This window comes from Alternaria ventricosa (genome assembly GCF_023758065.1).
Source record: "Alternaria ventricosa strain BMP 2768 chromosome Unknown scaffold_1, whole genome shotgun sequence".
Lineage (NCBI taxonomy): Eukaryota > Fungi > Ascomycota > Dothideomycetes > Pleosporales > Pleosporaceae > Alternaria > Alternaria ventricosa.
Genome location: NW_026055681.1, coordinates 221,739 through 239,163, shown reverse-complemented (window position 1 = coordinate 239,163; position 17,425 = coordinate 221,739). Strand labels below are relative to the sequence as shown.

At 53.9% G+C, this 17,425-nt stretch overlaps 8 protein-coding genes across 8 annotated transcripts; 3 read left to right on the top strand and 5 right to left on the bottom strand.

Annotated features, from left to right (window-relative positions):
• Positions 1-149: 149 nt before the first annotated feature.
• Positions 150-2,030, top strand: J4E93_000091 (uncharacterized protein; the record flags this gene model as incomplete). The annotated part of the gene is made up of 2 exons (XM_049338054.1): positions 150-319; positions 368-2,030. The coding sequence occupies 2 exons, from the start codon at positions 150-152 to the stop codon at positions 2,028-2,030; spliced, it is 1,833 nt and encodes a 610-aa protein (XP_049203939.1).
• Positions 2,031-2,235: 205 nt separating this feature from the next.
• On the bottom strand, positions 2,236-3,363 carry J4E93_000090 (uncharacterized protein; the record flags this gene model as incomplete). The annotated part of the gene is made up of 3 exons (XM_049338053.1): positions 2,236-2,509; positions 2,565-3,049; positions 3,115-3,363. The coding sequence occupies 3 exons, from the start codon at positions 3,361-3,363 to the stop codon at positions 2,236-2,238; spliced, it is 1,008 nt and encodes a 335-aa protein (XP_049203938.1).
• A 1,044-nt stretch (positions 3,364-4,407) lies between these two features.
• On the bottom strand, positions 4,408-4,805 carry J4E93_000089 (uncharacterized protein; the record flags this gene model as incomplete). Its single annotated transcript, XM_049338052.1, has 3 exons — positions 4,408-4,446; positions 4,495-4,562; positions 4,670-4,805. The coding sequence occupies 3 exons, from the start codon at positions 4,803-4,805 to the stop codon at positions 4,408-4,410; spliced, it is 243 nt and encodes an 80-aa protein (XP_049203937.1).
• Positions 4,806-5,507: 702 nt separating this feature from the next.
• On the bottom strand, positions 5,508-5,916 carry J4E93_000088 (uncharacterized protein; the record flags this gene model as incomplete). Its single annotated transcript, XM_049338051.1, has 2 exons — positions 5,508-5,798; positions 5,851-5,916. 2 exons carry the CDS (start codon positions 5,914-5,916, stop codon positions 5,508-5,510), a joined length of 357 nt encoding a protein of 118 aa, XP_049203936.1.
• Positions 5,917-6,805: 889 nt separating this feature from the next.
• J4E93_000087 (uncharacterized protein) lies at positions 6,806-8,083 on the top strand (the record flags this gene model as incomplete). Its single annotated transcript, XM_049338050.1, has 3 exons — positions 6,806-6,938; positions 7,002-7,499; positions 7,545-8,083. The coding sequence occupies 3 exons, from the start codon at positions 6,806-6,808 to the stop codon at positions 8,081-8,083; spliced, it is 1,170 nt and encodes a 389-aa protein (XP_049203935.1).
• Positions 8,084-10,077: 1,994 nt separating this feature from the next.
• J4E93_000086 (uncharacterized protein) lies at positions 10,078-11,398 on the bottom strand (the record flags this gene model as incomplete). Its single annotated transcript, XM_049338049.1, has 5 exons — positions 10,078-10,678; positions 10,729-10,805; positions 10,945-11,105; positions 11,160-11,165; positions 11,218-11,398. The coding sequence occupies 5 exons, from the start codon at positions 11,396-11,398 to the stop codon at positions 10,078-10,080; spliced, it is 1,026 nt and encodes a 341-aa protein (XP_049203934.1).
• Positions 11,399-12,256: 858 nt separating this feature from the next.
• J4E93_000085 (uncharacterized protein) lies at positions 12,257-14,194 on the bottom strand (the record flags this gene model as incomplete). Its single annotated transcript, XM_049338048.1, has 2 exons — positions 12,257-12,356; positions 12,405-14,194. The coding sequence occupies 2 exons, from the start codon at positions 14,192-14,194 to the stop codon at positions 12,257-12,259; spliced, it is 1,890 nt and encodes a 629-aa protein (XP_049203933.1).
• A 1,278-nt stretch (positions 14,195-15,472) lies between these two features.
• J4E93_000084 (uncharacterized protein) lies at positions 15,473-17,332 on the top strand (the record flags this gene model as incomplete). Its single annotated transcript, XM_049338047.1, has 4 exons — positions 15,473-15,872; positions 15,921-16,198; positions 16,251-16,878; positions 16,926-17,332. The coding sequence occupies 4 exons, from the start codon at positions 15,473-15,475 to the stop codon at positions 17,330-17,332; spliced, it is 1,713 nt and encodes a 570-aa protein (XP_049203932.1).
• Positions 17,333-17,425: the final 93 nt, after the last annotated feature.

The following is a 17,425-nucleotide window of genomic DNA, read 5'->3' as shown; positions in this document are numbered from 1 at the left end:
CTCTCAAGACTGCTGCGAAAAGGAGAGGCTTTCTGAAATAAGTAGCCCGGGGCCGCTGAGAATATCGCCTTTCATACCTCGTGATGCTTATGTATACTTGCACCAATATCGAGCCGGGCTAATATTCGTTTCATGCAGATTCGCCCATAATGTGGAAACGATTACAGGGCGCAGTCCGAGATAGGGAGAGGCATGCGCAAATAGGAAACCCCGTACTTCTTGAAACCACCTATGACGAGGATCAACTGAAGCGCAATCCCAAAGTGACCGACCTGCAAAATGGCAGTCACCATAATTATGCGCTCCCTCAGCTATCGCAGTAAGTATTGCAATCTCGTTTGCTCACTCACCGCTGATTGTCTCGCAGTTTATTGTCTCCCCAGGAACCTCCCAACTACAGAGCCTCAGAAGTACCCACGGCCTCCTCCATCCACTCACAAGACACACTCTGCTACAATAACGACAACCCCACCGGCACATCGCCCTCCGCATACGAAGACATATCGCCTCCCAGCTCTCCGGAACCGGAACAGTACTCCTCTTTTAACCTACCGCGAAGATTCCGCTCCATGCGTGACGTGTCACCCATGGACGACGATCGCAGAAGACTCGAAGACGATTCCCGCGCGGGCAGCCAGATCCCCGTCCTACGCAGAGCGCCGTCTGTCCTTCGAAATGGTGACGCTCCGCCAGCACCCAAGCAGAAGTTCTGGGAGGGTAAGCTTGCGCCAAATGCGAAAGTAAAGTGGGATGAGTATTCAGGCGAGCCTAATAGTGCAGGGAAGGCCGCTTCAGTCGATCCAGGCTCTTATGCGAAAGGTGTGCCGTCATCAGACCCTAGACCCATGGGGTATCAGGTTTCAGTCAGTGGTCCTGAGAAAAAGAACACAAGTTTTGGGGAGCGCGTTGGCCGCTTCGGGTCGAAGCGCTCACCACCGCCCGTGGAGCCGTGGAGCCGAGCGACGGGACGATCAGAAATCGCTCCTCCGCTCAAATACCAGCCTGCAGACAAACCACTTCAAATACCACGCAAGACGATTTCACCAAGCACGGACCAAGCGAGGTCAAACGCGCTTGCAGCTGCCATTGATTCTGCACCCAAGCTGCCTGATACTCAAACTGTAACAACCGAAATGGCACCCAAGGATCCGCGCGATAACGATATGCGCTACAACGACGGCATTAAACCCATTGTTCCCCTCAAAGTAGGGAAGAACACGCCTCTTCGAAGCGGTCACATCTCTCCAACCTCACCCTCAGCAGGTCTCGGTATAAGCACATCGTACCCGAGCCCCATCACACCAACCAATCGCACCCAACTGAACCAGTCCCCAGCCACCGTAACGCCAGTAGAACAGACGCTGTACCCCACCTTGCGGACTGCGACGCCGCCATACAACAAAGAGACATCAGAGAAGGACAAGCACGCACCCATCAGCCGGTTTTCGTGGACTACCTACAACAGTGCGGGGACATACCAACACTCACCACCACCTTCACCGCCCAACGGCCTCTCGTCCTCGCAACCAAAGCGCGTCGTAACCGAGCCCATATCGGCCGCTTCCTCGATCCTAAACCGTCGCCGCCCCGTACCCCCCTTGGACAGGGAACCCGCACCCATGGCTAAAGTCTACACCCCCAGCCCGAGATCCCCTTACGCCTCCTCCACCTTCTCCAACTCGTCACAAAAATCACAAAAGGCGCTTCCGCTACCTCCTTCCCAACTCAGTGCCATCGACCACATCGCCTACTTGGAATCGCAGCAAGAAGATTTACGCATCCGTCGCAACAATGTGTATCGTTTACTCAAGGATTTGAACAATGCTGCGCCGCCTAATCCGTTGCTTACCGACTTCAAGAAGGCCAGAGTCGCGGAAGAGAGGAAGAAGGCGTTCCAAGAGGAGTTGGATGAGATTCGCAGGGAGGAGCACGATGTTGGCCTCAAGTTGCATCGCGCGTGGAAGAAGAGAGAGAGGGATGATCCAAACTCGAACGGGAGCGCCCTGTGGGTGAGGAGGGTCACTAGCTAGATGCAGTCGACTCGGCGGCATCGAGATTCTCTTCTTTTTCTGGCATTTGCATTTCACACAGCGTACTTGGCGTTGCTCTCCACGTTACATCTGCCTTGGCTCGAAGCCTTGTGGTGATCCAAGCGGATACATTTTCTTTCTTTCAATTAGCCAGACCTTAGTTATCATACCCCGAATTTCATAACATTCCATTTTACTTCACAAACTAGTCGACCTCAGGCACGGGCAGACCGTTGACTATCATCATTCCCTCCCTTCCCAACATCTTCATTGCTTTTACCGCTTCGTCATGTCGTAATTGCTTCGTCTCCTCATCCGTTACCAACACGAAATCGTATTTGAGCAACTTTGATCCTTCTTTGACATCATACTCCTTGGCCTGTTCAGCTGTTACGGTATCTAAGCTGACAATGAGAGATTCTTTGACACCAAAGACGGCGTCGGAGGTCTCGTAGTCGGAACCACGGACGTATAATGCCCTAGACATGGCGTCAGTAAGCTACCTGAACAAAGAGGTCTGAAGAGGAGACTCACGTAACCAAGTTATCGAAACCCTCTTTCTCAAACATGAAATGCATATGGCTCGGCCTCCAGCAATGCCTACCCAATTTCTCAAGCAGTTTGCCAACAGGCCCGTCATTGGGAATTGGATACGGAACGGGTACGATACCCTTGAACCAGAACACGCCATCCTTGTCGCTCCTTATAACTGCACGGCCATCTGCTTTGTCGCCCCTGTTCTCATACTGCACGTCGTATTTGCCATGTGAGTCTGTTTCCCACACGTCGATCTTGACGTCTGATACGGGCTCGCCGTTCGTAGTTTTGACCGTGCAGAGGACGAGCAGGGACTCGCCGTCGGGATCGGCAGAGATGGAGGTGCCGTTGGAGTCAGAGGGTGCGTCGTGCGTGTGGAACGGACCGAGGACTGTGCCTTCGGTGGAGGAGGCCGGTTTAGGATGGTCTATAGAGTCTACGAGGAGAGAGAGGCCGACAATGTCTGAAAGAAGGATGAATTCCTACGACATATTAGTACAGCCTGGATGTCTTGAACTTATGCCACGAGAACCAGATGGAAACTTGCCTGTCGCACGTCTGTGCATATTTGTCCTACCTGGGTAAGGAACTGTATGCCTGCCATCCACTCATCGAAGCTCAGGCGCGTCTCGCGTGCGAAGTCGTGTAGATGCGACACCAGACGCTCCATGACGTACTTGAGGCGCGGGTCTGCGCATTGCGAATTTATCCGATGCACATTCTCGGTGATGTTTTCGATTGTGAGATCTTTGAGGACAGGAACCGTGGAGGCGTCTGCGCCCTTGCTAGATGCCATGGTCTCGTGTGATGAGACGTGGACGTTGTAGAGGGTCTGGAGTCGAAACTGGGCAAACTTAAGACGAAAGATGTTACGGTCGGAGGAACAAGCACACGAAGACGAAGAACACTTCAGGGCATCCAAGAGTAAGGACAAAACAAAGCTTGCGAAGCTATTCAAAGAAGGGAAGTGCACTTGAAGCTAGCTGCGACATTGACAAACGAAAGCAACCGCGAAGCTTGACGCGAAAGCCGCCGAATCGGGCCCCATCTCAAAAGACGTCCGCTGACGATAGCGCGAAGCTCATAGGTCGCGTAACTGCGAAGGACAGGGTTGCAGGCGCCGGCAAAGAGTTCAAGAGGTGGAGGTGATGATGTCGGAGGGGCTCTCGGTACCTGGATGCGGGGCGGGGCAGCTTCCAGCGTCAGCTTACCAAGAGCTTACAAGCAGTGGCGGGCGCTACCGGACAAACAATCCTTCCTTTGCCAGTCCATATCCTCCTCATGAAAATGCTTGACATGTCTACAGTTCCTTTCGCCAACTATCTTTCTTCACTCATTGATGTGCTCCTGATGATTGAACCTGCGGCCTGTTGGCTCACTGTACACCAGTCATGCCATCATAGTTTGGCTTCTTCATATGACAGCAGCTACTAGCTGCATTCGTGTGCCACTCACAATGCCCCGAAGTTCATCCACAGTTAGTTTTCGAATAGCCATCACGTTGCAGCGATGGACGACTTTCTCGACGCCGGCCAGATCATCTTCCGGAACACGGCGCCGAGATTCGTCTCGATCTGTACAACTGCTTCGCAATTAGCCTAAAGAATTTGTGTCGCTGAAGCTGCAGGAACAACACAGTTAATACACGTGCATATGCTAAGAACGAGTTGGATCAATTTCTTCCATATTGCTGTAAAGCGGATCGTGACAGTAACCTATGCGCCGTGATTGTTCCCGCCCATCAACCCAAACGCCGGCCGCGTACCGTCAATCCATGATAAGACCAGGAAAGTGAACATGACTGAGGAAAGTGAAAGCTATTGAACGACTCCATGTGAGATTAGACGTTGTTCTTGGGGTTCTCTGGTGAAGCCTTCCACTGTTAAGTGTTAGCATGGTTACTCATCATTATACGGATATGACGTACCTTCTTGCCAAGCTCTTGCTGTTGCTCCTTGAAAGAGAGATCCTTGTACTCATCGCGGTGGGCTTTGACTGTTGTCGTTCGTTAGCGGATCGGTCGTCCCATGAGGTGTTGTTCTTGCGCCTGGAGGAACGCGTCCGAATAACGCGTCAAAACGCGTCAAACGATGCAAACTTACAGTATGCTTGCATCTTGATCATGGCGTTTCTCGCGTTGCCCTTCTTGGCGATGCGACTGCCTTTAGGAGCAGCCTTCTTGACACCCGCGGTGCTGGCCGGCTTCGGTGTCGCAGTCTTGGTAGTGGTAGCAGCCATGACGAATAGCAGATACTGATTGAAGGTGGTATTAGTTTGTGAGCGGAGAAAATTGGTGGAAGCAAGTCGCAGAGGTAGAGCTGTCGTTGTGGTGTTGATGAGAGGTGAGCGTGAACTGTAGGTTTATTGACAGAAGGCGCGACCCAGACCGCGCTAAGCTACACTCGGCTTACCACCCTACTTTATGGATTCGATAGCCTGCCTGGGTATTTGCGCGACGTTAGAAACATAGTCTCGCGTGATTGGCGCAGCTGTTCACTTGAAACATGTAGCAATATGCGCCCCCAACTTTCTTTCAGAAGCAAGGCATGCGGCATGGAACGCATGATGATGTCTCCGGAAGGAGACATTGCCATTGCGCAAGTCATGAGCTGACATGAGCGAAACTGTCGCCTTTATAGTCTCACTTTCGTTCGAAGTCAACCGCTCGCAAGACTATGCGGATCTTCACACAGTTCAATCTCGTGCAATGAAGGCGCAATGGCTTCCTCGGTGCTTAAATACGTCGCACTGTGGTCGATCTCCCGAGAAGTCTAGCACTCTGCAGAGGGACTTCCAATTCGGGGTCCCGGCATCTGAGATACCGAAAGCCGTGTCGGTCACCGGTATCTGAAGGCATGCACAGAGGTCCAGCTCTTGAAAACAGCGTGGCAGCATTCCGCCGAACGAGATTCAATTGTGGGGCTGTCTCCAACTACGCTCTCAAGAAACATCCGCAGTCTTCTCTTCCGTTATACGACGATGCCGAGCATCCTGAGGGTCGGTACCCCCTGTGATCAGAACCGGCCTTTCGATGCCTCGAGAGGCAATACTGAACTTCCGACGGTGGCCGCTCGGGCGCTCTGTGAGGCTAGGAGCGCGTGGTCTCGCTTTTCCGCGAGCGCGTCCGCCGATGACTGGTATCTCGTATGCGCCAGCGCGACAGCAGTATAGGATAAGATCGTAGACGAGCAGCGCTGCCCATGGGCCGATGGCTACGAGGCCGAGAAAGAGCTATTCTGCGTTAGAAGATCCCTTTCAATCGATGGAGCCGAGCACTACTCACGAATATGCGTGTGATCCAGGTTTCGACCACAGCCAAGTTCGCAGGTAGAATAGAAAGGAATCCCATGGCGGGGCGTAGTGGAGATTGTGCACGAACGGCACGAAGATAGAGATAGGGGGCTTCAATTGGAGGTACAGAGGTAGGAAGAGGCACAGAGTAGTCTCGATTAACTGATGACACTCAGTCGTCGAGAACACAGAATGCGGTTGACGAAGATGTGTGATGTTCAAGTTTAGTGGAGAGATTGGCCGCCATGAAGCCGCCTCCAGCGGCCGCCGCGAAGTGGATCGCGCTGTGGGCCGCTTTCCCCAGCTCGGCACCGGCACATCACCGACCAGACCCCCTCAACACCAACCACTAAACATCACATGCAGCTGACATCTCAGCCCTATATGTGAGGCTGTACAATGGTTCTTCCACTGATTGGATGCCGATTTGGCGTCGATTTTGCGAAGCCAATAAGACATGACAGCCATACCGGCACCCCTCCATGGAGACAGCCCCAAGCACCTCCGTTGTTATACAGCTCTCTGTTCATACACATTCTAGCACGCTGAATTGCACTCACTTCTAAAAGACCGGTGGCATCACTGGTTCTCTGACGTATTGGACGCTGCCCACAGACTCTCCAAAGACGGGTGCTTGGCCCTGCCCGCGTGCACACGGTTGCCTGGCCCTACCCACCCCAACTTCTGAGCCTTGTCAGACCTACCCACAGGATTCTCTCTATTGAGTCAAAGGCTTTGAAATTTTGGCATACTTTCCGAAGTATTCCAACACTTCGCACAACCTCCTAGTCGCTTACATCGGCAGCTTGATTTGATTGCGACGCCTCACCAGCAGCCTCGCTGCTACACCCGGAGGCCTCACGTTAACCACCAAGCCGCATAGCAGCTCTCAGGGTAGTGCAGGCTCTCCCGGCTCGCTTCTTTGTGCATTCCCGTTCACATTCAACATGGATGGTCTCTCCTTCCTAGACGAGCATATGGAGTTAGGCCAGAGCAATGCGACGCTGAAGATAGTCCTTCCCAGTGGAGAGGTCCGCCAGATCTCCGATCGCATCTGCCCGTTCAAGTTCTTGGATAGATGTCAGTAATGTCCCTGTACGGCTGCATGCCAACATCCACTGACTTCGTACACCCACGTATTAGGTCCGCTCCTGTACCACGCCTTTGAGTATGGTTTCCAGAGTCGCCTACAAGCGAGTATTGAGGCCCTATCCGAGCATGCTGTCGTCTCGCTTCTTCGGTTCTGCTACACTGGTAGCTATCTTCCGCCTCGAGCAGACTATGATCCAGTGTCGTTTCTTCCACATGCCGAGACGTACAAGATAGCCGAGGATTTCGATGTTCCGGAATTGCAACTTCTCGCGCACGGCAACTTCTCGTGCCAGCTCGAATTCGCCTGCTGTGTACCCGCCGCGCCCCATGACTTGGTCGAGACTATTCGTTTTGTATATCGTCACTATACCAGTCAGCAGGCTCGTCGGGAGCACGATCTCGTTCCGTCACTTCTCAACTACTGCATCTCAAATTTTCTCTACCACAAGCTAGGAGAGGATGTTGAGTTTCTCAAGATCGCTGCTGAAATCCCGGACTTCCGCCAGGACCTATGTCGCACGAACATGGAACGCAATTTCCAGGATGAGTGTAAGACACTACAAGTATATTCATATCATATGCTAACTATCATAGGTGCATTCGACATTGTGCGGTTATGTCTCGACACTCTCCAGGTTCAACCTTGCGATCGTCCGACTCTCCTTGCGTCAAGGGACCTACCAGATGAGATGATGTGCGATACTCTTCCGGAAACACCCAGCCCATCATGCTACCCATCTGGCGAGCACTTTACAGCTGTAGAGACCGAAGTATATGAAGAGACCGATCAGGACAACATGGTCGATTCCGGAATCCTTACATTTGTCCGTCGCCCCAAGGTTGCACAGCCAGCTACGATCCAAGAGTCCGACGAGGAGTGTCTCGAAGACGATCAGGGATTCACGTTGGTGTCCCGACCCAAGGTTCAGAGCCTGACTACGTTCGACGAACCGATGTCTAGCCCTGAGTTGACTTCTCGTCCGGTCGTCGACCTACTAGCCGCGACTGGCACCGACTACTCCAGCGACGACGAACCGATGTCCAGTCCCGAGTTGATCCCCAATCCTGTAGTTGACATACTATCCGCTACCGGGACCGACTACTCTAGCGATGAAGAGTGGACACAGATCTGAGAGGGCCGATACGTCCCGTGGCTAGAGGGCGTTCTGATCACGATGGCATACGGCGTTATTGATGGGATATAGTTATCTCACGAAGTTATTGATCTTGAATTTGCTTTGGCATTATGGTGTATCAAGTTGGGTTTAAATTGTTTAGGGAGGGGCGTTTCACTTGTACGGAATCACACAAGGGAAAAGTCGCATAAGCGCAAGAGTCTGCTTTGAGAAGTCATTACACACATTGTTTTGCATCCAAACACCAAGAAATCTTGTACTAGAACATAGCAGTACCATCTATTCCATTTCTTTTAAATTTATCACGTTATGTCTCTGAATCTACAGTGTTCACCATGCCCCAGGGATCGTAGTGTAATTCCCTCTATCCTCCGACACCACTGCCTGAGAAGCCCGTTGCGGCCTGGCCTCCCATCTCGAATACGGCACCATCTCTGACATCGCATTCCGCTGTACAGCTCTTCCTTGCGCGTCGTGATGTTTTCTCGGCGCATCGATATCGATACCAGAAAAAGCTCCACAGCTCGAGGTAAAATTTGGTCGTTGCGCCTGACCATGCTTCGCATCTTGGCGCTGGATTTTCTTCTGCCTGCTTTTCGTTGTGAGACGCACCGTGGGGAAGCACAAGCGCTGAACGGTTTCGATGGCTTTCTTATCAACGAGGTCTGGATCCCATTGCCGGAGCATGCTCAAGACGTCAATGACGAAACTTTGGCAGTTGGTAGTGACCACTTTGTAACAGAAATTTCGTAGAACTCTCTCTTTTGCCGCTTCGATCTTTCTGAACGAAGATTGTGCGCCGTGAATTATCGTGGCGTCTGATCCCTTGTCCATCAAATCACCGATTTTGACAAAACTTTTCCGGTTGCATTCGAAGGCGTTCTGATGCGAAGCGCTTCTTGGGAAGGTTTGGTCAAGAAGTAAGGCGCCGCGGTTTGGTCGCTCGTTTATGTAGTTTACTTCCCATGTTGTACCAGTCAGCTGGTTTGTGCCGTCGTCAAGGAAGAGTCTCCAGTGTGCGGTGTTGGAGCCTGGGCTTGCGCTGATGAGGTAAAGTTGACAGATTTTGGAGGAGTAGCGTGGGACACCGCTGGACGAACTTGATTCGATGCTCTTGCTGGCTGAAGAACCCATGTCTTCGATAGGGTAGAGTTGCTCTTGTCTTGATGTAGTGTTGGTCTGTGATGAGAGGCTGGAAGAATTGGAAGACTTTAGAAAAAGAGATGAGAAATTGCAGACTATTTATGGGAGGCCAAAAACGAGTCAAGGGCAAGACTTTGGCATGTTGTGATCTTGGAACGATCTATTGGGCACATGGCCGGTCCTTACATCTGGCTTGCATTTCTATAGGTAGCGTGTTAGTGGTCATAGTTCTCACGGAACCAGAAAAAGCCAATGCCCATGGCCAAAGTGTCCTGCAAATGACGTGCATCTGATTATGGATAACAGGACTCCTTATGGCTTCACAGAGATTTGGAGCGGACGGGGCAAATTTCGTGTACGTTGATTCATGTCCGCTGCGGCTAGTCTGCGAACAGAGCCGCCCATAGAGTACATGACAAACCATAGCCACAAATAATCAGATATACGAAGTCCATATGTACGGAAAGGACTTTTTTGGTGTTACAGGAAAATTAGGCCACCTTATGCATTTGAGACGGCAATAAGGAATCCAGCATAAAGGAAACCGCCCTCTCGTAATGGCCAGTGGACTGGGAAGGGATCGCATCAGAAACAGCAATTACATGGAACATCTAAATGAAACCGGGAAGCAGGAAACACATAATCAGTCTCGTGGGTTCATGCCGCACACTCAATCCTCCGTTCGTCTTTCGGCTCCGTCACTGCATAATCCATATCCGCGGGCATGATGGTCTCGGAGGTTCGTGTTCCAGGAGATGAGCAGTCTCCAGGAATGTTGACGTTGACTTGATCGATATCAGCAAGTGCTTTGAACCAGATACGCGATGGACTCAACTTACCTCGTGCGCCTAGTAGCGGCGGGGTGGGTAATCAGCCGCTGCACCTTCGTAAGGTGGGCGGCCTCCGGGGCTACGGGGACGAGCACCACGTGGGGACGGTGGTCGTCCGCCTTCGTAAGGGCGTCCATGACCGTTCATGTATGGGTCATCGTAACCACGGGGAGGAGGTCGGGCCCTAGCATCATAAGGATCGTCAGGGTAACGCGCGCGCGGTGGGCCATACTCATCAGGCATGCGACCACGAGGCGGCGAACGTCCATAACCACCATCACGCCTGTCATAAAATTCGCGGGGAGGTGTGCGTCGGCGATAGTCATCGCGGCGGGGGCTGTAGCCACGAGGGGGACCGCGACGGTCGTAGTAATCGTCGTAAGGCGCGGGTGGGTATCCGCCACCGCGACGGCCCATGGGGGAGCGGGATCGGTATCTATCACGGCCCCGGTCATCAGGACCACCAGGGCCTCCGTAAGGAGCGCGAGGCTTGAAAGGTGGAGGTGGGGGAGGATCGGAGACGTCCTGGATACAGGTAACTTCCTGCCCCTTGAACTCACGGCGGTCCAGCTTCTCCACTGCGGTCTTCAGATCGGCGGCCGTCTCATACTCTACGAATCTGCGCGACGGTTTAGTACGTGTGCCTAGCTGCAGTACATGTCCACTTACCCAGAGCCATCCCGTTCGCGGCCAACTTCGGAGTAGACGACGTCCAATCCAGACTGGCGGGCGAAATCTTTGAGGTCCTATAAGTTCGAAGTTAAGCGAGGCCCAAATCCAGAATGTATAACGGGAAGCAAGCGAGAACAAAGCCATTTCTGGTCCAGGAACGGTGCGCTGGCGCTAACAGGGAACTGAGGAAATCCAATGATCGGGGAGTCTGACCTGCCAGCTGGTCTCCACAGGAAGATTTGCTATTCTCATCCGGTATGGTGTGCGCCTAGGACGCGGGGGAACGCGCTCATGGGGAGTGAAGTTCTCGTTACGGGCACGCGAGCCGCGAGCGAACTGGACGATGAGGCGCTCGCCCATGAAATCGGTACCATCTTTGAATTAGTCAGAGACGCATGTCCGGACATATACACATAAGAGTTACATACGGAATGCTGCATACGAGTTAGCACGTGTTCAACCGATCGGCGCGTAGTTGAAGCTTACCAGGGACGACATCACGAGCATCCATTGCGTCCTTGTACTCGATGAAGCCGAATCCGTTCATGAGCTTGATCTCAGTGATCTCGCCAGTGCCGTGCGACGCGAAGTGGCCTTCGACATCGGCCTTGGTGGCATTGCGCGGGAGGTTGCCTAGGTAGAGGCGCGTGGACGATACCTCGGTCATGGTAGCGGCTGTTGCGGTATAGCTTTATCCTAAAGATAACCTAGTCTGGAGAGAATCGTGAGCAAATGTCCATGAGCAAGCGGGAAGCCATCGAGGGAGCGCGCATGGTGCCTGCCAGTGACGGGGTGACTCGGTATCAAAGACGCGACGCCAGGAAGCCAGTGTCCAGCGGCGTGCGCAACTACAGGAACCAGGAAGACGCGCAAGGAATTTCCAGTGCATGCAATACAGGCGGCTAGTCGTACCTTGGAGATAGAGTCGGGCGCTGGAAGCAGGGTGGCCGTGAAGAACCTGAGAGCTTGAGGACCAGGAAGAAGCCGGGTGAGTGCAGAAGGCGCGTCCTTGAATCTGGGGCACCGGAATTAGTAAGCCCAGTATCGCGACCACGAATTGCAAATGCAGATGAGGGCCGAGCAGCTATCGATGTAAGAGGCCCCGGCGAGGTTGATGGGTGGACGGTGACGAAGGGTGGAGAAGGAAGTTCGCCCAACGCCTCACTCGCCCTAGCGTTCCAAGCTTCGGGCACGGACATCACGTGTGCCTTGCCTCGAGCCATGTATGGAACCGCACGACCTTTCAAGGCACCCAGTGAAATGTCACTTCTTTCAAGCAGATAGTTCAATGCTGTTTGCTCATAGGATCGTGGGAACGCAGTTGAAGCCCGCCCAGGCTTCGACCGCGCGCCGAACAAGGCGACTGATCACCCCATCCCTACAAACCTCGGAAGGTCACTTGGGCAGCAACAATACTCGGGCTGACGTTGAAATCTGATATGTACACACACGGTTTCCCCTAATGTACAGGTCCTCTCATTGCGTGGACGGCAGCTAAGCCATGATCTCTATCTCGGCGTCCGTATTAAGTAAGTACGTACTTTGGTCCCTCGCCACCTTGGGGTGTTTGCCAGTTGATATCCTGGTCCGGCACTTTGATATCGCAAGTCTTGCAGTGGACGCAGCTGCATACAGTTAGTGATGTTCCAGGTAATCGCGGTATCTAGACCTACTTTTGGGCGTTGATTTGGAACCTGACGCCCAGCTCTTTGCTGTCGTCCTCCACGTACTCGTAGACGCCGGCGGGGCAGAACCGGTTTTCTACACCCTTGTACCTCGGCCATTCTTTCTGGGCATGCGCATCGTAGTCTTTGACCTGGAGATGGCAGGGCTGGTCCTCCTCGTGATTCGTGCCACTTCGGCTGACGCTCGTCAATATGTCGAAGCTGATCTTACCGTCCGGCTTTGGGTATTCTATCTTGGGACACTCGTCTGCCGTCTTGGTCGCTGCGTGATCGGGCTTGCCATGCTTCAATGTCCACGGTGCCTTGCCTCGAAGAACGTAGGCCTCCAGACCAGAGTACATGATACCTCCGTAAATACCTAGTGGTGTGTGGAAAGACGGGCGCATGTTGCGCACAGTCTTTAGTTCTGACCAGATTGACGACTTGCGCATCTTGTCCTCGTAGTCATATAGAAACACGGTACCGCCGTCTGCATTGGCTTGTAGGGCGTCCCAAGTCGCCTCAGCAGCTAACATACCTGACCTCATTGCATTGTGCGTACCCTTGATCTTGGGCAGGTTGAGCAAGCCTGCGGCGTCTCCAAGCAGTGCACCACCAGGGAAGGCCAGTTTTGGTATGGACTGGAAGCCGCCCTCAATCAGCGTTCTCGCGCCATATGATATACACTTGCCGCCTTCCAGTACGTCCTTGTAGTAAGGGTGGTGCTTCATCTTCTGGAACTCGCCATAGGGAGCCAACCAGGGATTCGGGTAGTCGAGCCCGACAACGAGACCAATACTGACGAGGTTGTCGCCAAAATGATACATCCAGCCACCGCCATAGGTATCCTTCGGCAGCGGGTAGCCCATCGAGTGAACCACCAGTCCAGACTTGAATTTCTCTGGCTGCACCTCCCATACTTCCTTGATGCCAAGTCCGTACGTCTGATGTTGGCTATCTCTCCTCAGATCGTACTTCTTGATGATTTGCTTCGACAAGCTGCCATGGCAACCCTCACCAAGCAATGTGACGCGTGCATGGAACTCCATTCCTCGCTCGAATGAGTCTTTGGCCTTGCCTTCGCGCGAAATGCCGAGATCGTTGGTAGCTACGCCTTGTACGACGCCCTCGTGGTTGTACAGTACCTCCGACGCAGCGAAACCGGGGTAAACCTCGACGCCAACTTCCTCTGCGCGCTCGCCCAGCCACTTGACCATCTGGTTCAAGCTTATTATGTAATTGCCGTGGTTGTTCATCTGCGGAGGCTTGGGTAGAGGGATGGCGCTGTTCTTGGTCATGAAGAACATATGGTCTTCTTTGGCGGGGGTGATGTCGGCGAAGCGGTTCAGGTTGTCCTCTGACCTCCAGTCAGGCAGTAGCTCGTCGAGGGCAGAGGGTTCTATGACGTTCCCAGACACGATGTGATCGCCCAACTCGCCCGCCTTCTCCAGCACCAGAACCCTGAAGTCTTCATTGCCGGCCGCTGTCGCAAGCTGCTTTAGCTTGATGGCGGCGGACAGACCTGCGGGCCCACCACCCACGATGAGAACATCGACCTCGTCCGATTCGCGCTCTATCGACTTGGGATCGAATGTGTCGTCTACGGCGGCGAGGCGTGTGCGTGGCGTTGTGGAAAGAGCTCGTCTTTGACCGGCAATCCGTACTGCGGGACGGTACAGGCTGGATACGTTTCGTCGCGGTAATGATGCACATGCCAGTGGTCTCGATGCTATGCGCGCGGATCGCGAGGCTGCGAGCAACTGTCGCGTCGCTGAGGCGGGGACTGATCTGGTAGCCATGATGCAGGACGTGCTGTGTTGGAGAGGCAAACAATGTGTTGTATGCGGAAGTAAGTAAGTTGACGAAATTTTTGGGCTTCCTACGTATCCGACCGGCGGCGCACTACAGATCAGAAGCGACAGTGTTCAATACTGCGGAATGCGACAGAATTGCAGCATTAGACATGCACGCTCTTAGCCAACGCCAAAACCTCGACATGACGATATCCAAAAGTCGCAGCCGAGGCTACAAGGCTAAGTGCGGGATTGCAATACCGAGCACCCCATTGGCTCATCCCACCTTCATTCCTTCTCTCCGCACATGTCAAAGTCACTACATCCGAACATCCTCTCTGTGCGATTACTCTCATGTCAACATCTTCGCGCGCAGTGGTACGCGTGCTCGGTCTCTCTGACAAATGTCTCGACATGACGCCGTGGTGAGGGTATAGCAACATCAGGGTACTCGCGAAGAACAAAGTACTGTTATGCCTGCGAAAAAGGCTGAGCTAGCAAACTGCGAAGACAATTTGGAATCATCACAGAAGCTTGGGGAGCAGCTTCCTACAATTTCTCATATTCAAGCAGTCGCTTAGGATTTCCTCCGAGCGCGTCGGCGTGCCTGAAACCGGGAGAGAGTCAGGCCCTTGTATGCCTGCAAACCTCAGTCGTACACTAAACTTATGCGTTTAGGAAGGCATCTCTCCGCATAGATCGCCCCTGCCCCGTCTGCAACATGTTCTCAAACTACACACGTTCGACCCCCATCCTGGATCTTCGCCATGACGACGACTCTACCGGCATGGAGCTTGCGTCACCCTCTTTCTTCCGTAATCGTACGCTCTGCTTCATGCGTTTGATTCGACCGTTTCCACCCAAGCCACGGACCCGATCCCATGTCAAACTCGATCACCCGCTGTCATGCGAGACGAGGCTTTCGTACCTGTGAGAGAATTGTGGGGAGGACCGACGGTTTTCCTTCGAGCCTGGCCTTTGCAAGGCATCCTCCAACGGCGCATGTATGACATGCACGGCAAGCAGCAAATGATCGTCCCAACAATCGCGGCCTTGTCTATTTTGGACAGTGTCCCATTCAAGCATTCATGGAGCTCATATAAGAAAACACTCTTATATAAACCAGTCTCCTCAGGCGGATATCACGGCACGCTCAGCTTCAATCTTCAAACCATTCCTTCGTGCAGAGCACCATCTGTTTATTTCTATTCTCAAGAGCTGTGCTCATTTTAAGTTTCGACACACCTCGTTTCAATCCTTCAAGATCAACCCAATACCATCACAATGAAGACTTCCATCTCCCTTCTCACTCTTCTCTCAGCCTCCTTCGTGGCAGCAGCTCCAGCGCCTTTCGTGGGCCAGGGACCTGTAGTTGCCGCTGGCACCGAGAATGTAGTCATGCCCTCTACAAACTTCGGTCGCCGCGAGGAAGACGTTGTGCAGAAGTTTGGCGAGAAGGCCCTCAAGCTCCGCGGTGCGCTCTTGGCAGCACGCGGTGGCATGGGGAAAGATAATGCTAATGCCAACGCCGAAGGTGCCAATGCTGAGGATGCTGCGGCAGCTGGCAACAACGGCGCTCAGGACCAGGCGGCACAGGATGCTGCCGCTGCTGAAGAGGCCGCGCAGGGCAATGGCAAGGGCAAGGGCAAGGGCAAGAATGCCGATAAGCAAGCCGCTCAAGCAGGTACGTTTTGACACAATCCTTACCAAAGACTTCACTGACCCTCAATAGCCAAAGAGCAACAAGCTGCTGCCGATGCTCAGGCACAGCAGGACGCTGCCGCCGCCGAGATGATGAACCAGGGCCAGGCGCAGAATGCAACCGAGCAAATGGGCGCAGCAGACCAAGCTGCCGCCGATCAGCAGGCTCAACAGGATGCTGCTGCAGGCATGAACCAAGATCAAGCACAGAATGCAAACGACCAGCAGGCAGCGGACCAAGCGGCTGCTGACCAGCAGGCCGAGCAGGGCGCCGCCAACGGTATGGAACAAGCCGCAGCCGACCAACAGGTATGTTTCAAAACCCAGATCTCATGTCAGAATGACTTATTGACTCGACCAGGCTGCTCAGGATGCCAAGCAGAACCAGGGTGCTATGGATCAAGCCGCAGCTGGCCAGCAAGAGGCTGCTATGGGAGCTGATCAGGCTGCCGCAGAGCAAGGCAAGGGAAAGCAGCAACAGCAACAGGATGCCATGGACCAAGCCGCAGCCGACCAGCAAGCCGCCCAACAGCAGGAGGGTGCTATGGGAGCCGACCAGCAGGCCGCCCAACAGGAGGGCGCCATGGACCAAGCCGCAGCCGACCAGCAAGCCGCTCAACAGCAAGATGGCGCCATGGGAGCCGACCAGAACGCTGCACAGCAGAAGGGAGGCATGGACCAAGCCGCAGCTGATCAGCAAGCTGCAGCCGATGAGCAAGCCGCACAGCAGCAAGATGGCGCCATGGGAGCCGCCGAGCAGGCTGCCGCCGAGCAAGACAAGGCACAGCAGCAACAGCAGGAGCTCGAACAGGCCGCCGCCGAGCAGATGGCCGCTCAACAGCAAGCCGACCAGCAGCAGAAGGAGAAGGACCAGGCCCAGATGGCGGCAGACCAGGCACAGATGCAACAAGATGCCGCCAACGGCGCCAATGGAATGGACCAAGCTGCCGCTGATCAAGCTGCTGCTGACCAAGCCGCTCAAGCTGGAAGTAAGTGGCATGCTATCCATGAACGTTTCATCTACTAACGATCTCAGACGCTACTGGAGTAGTTGACGCTGGAGCCGCCGCCGGAGCCGCCGCCAACGGTACCGAGGCGAACAACGGCAAGGGCAAGGGCAATGGCAAGAACAACGGCAAGGGTAAAGGAAAGGGAGAGGGCAAGGCCAACGGTAAGAACAACGGCAACAACGGCGTTGGACAGCTCCTCCAGGAAGCCGAAGCCGCCCTCCAGGCTGGCGGTCAGCAGGGCCAGCAGCAGGGTGGAGCCGGTGGTATCGAAGGTCTCCTCAGCAGCCTCCTCGGTGGTGGTGCTGGAGGTGCCGGCGCTGGAGCCGCTGCCGGTGCTGGAGCCGGCCAACAGAAGGCTGGTGGCATCGCAGGGCTCGACTTGAGCAGCCTCGGCATCGGACGCCGCTCGAAGAGGACCACCTTCCGTGCCTAGATATGAGAGACGACTGAGAGCTCATCGTTGAACGATGGAGCCCCACAACCCATGTAACCTTATGATTGTCACTGCTTCTAGATGAAGTATACA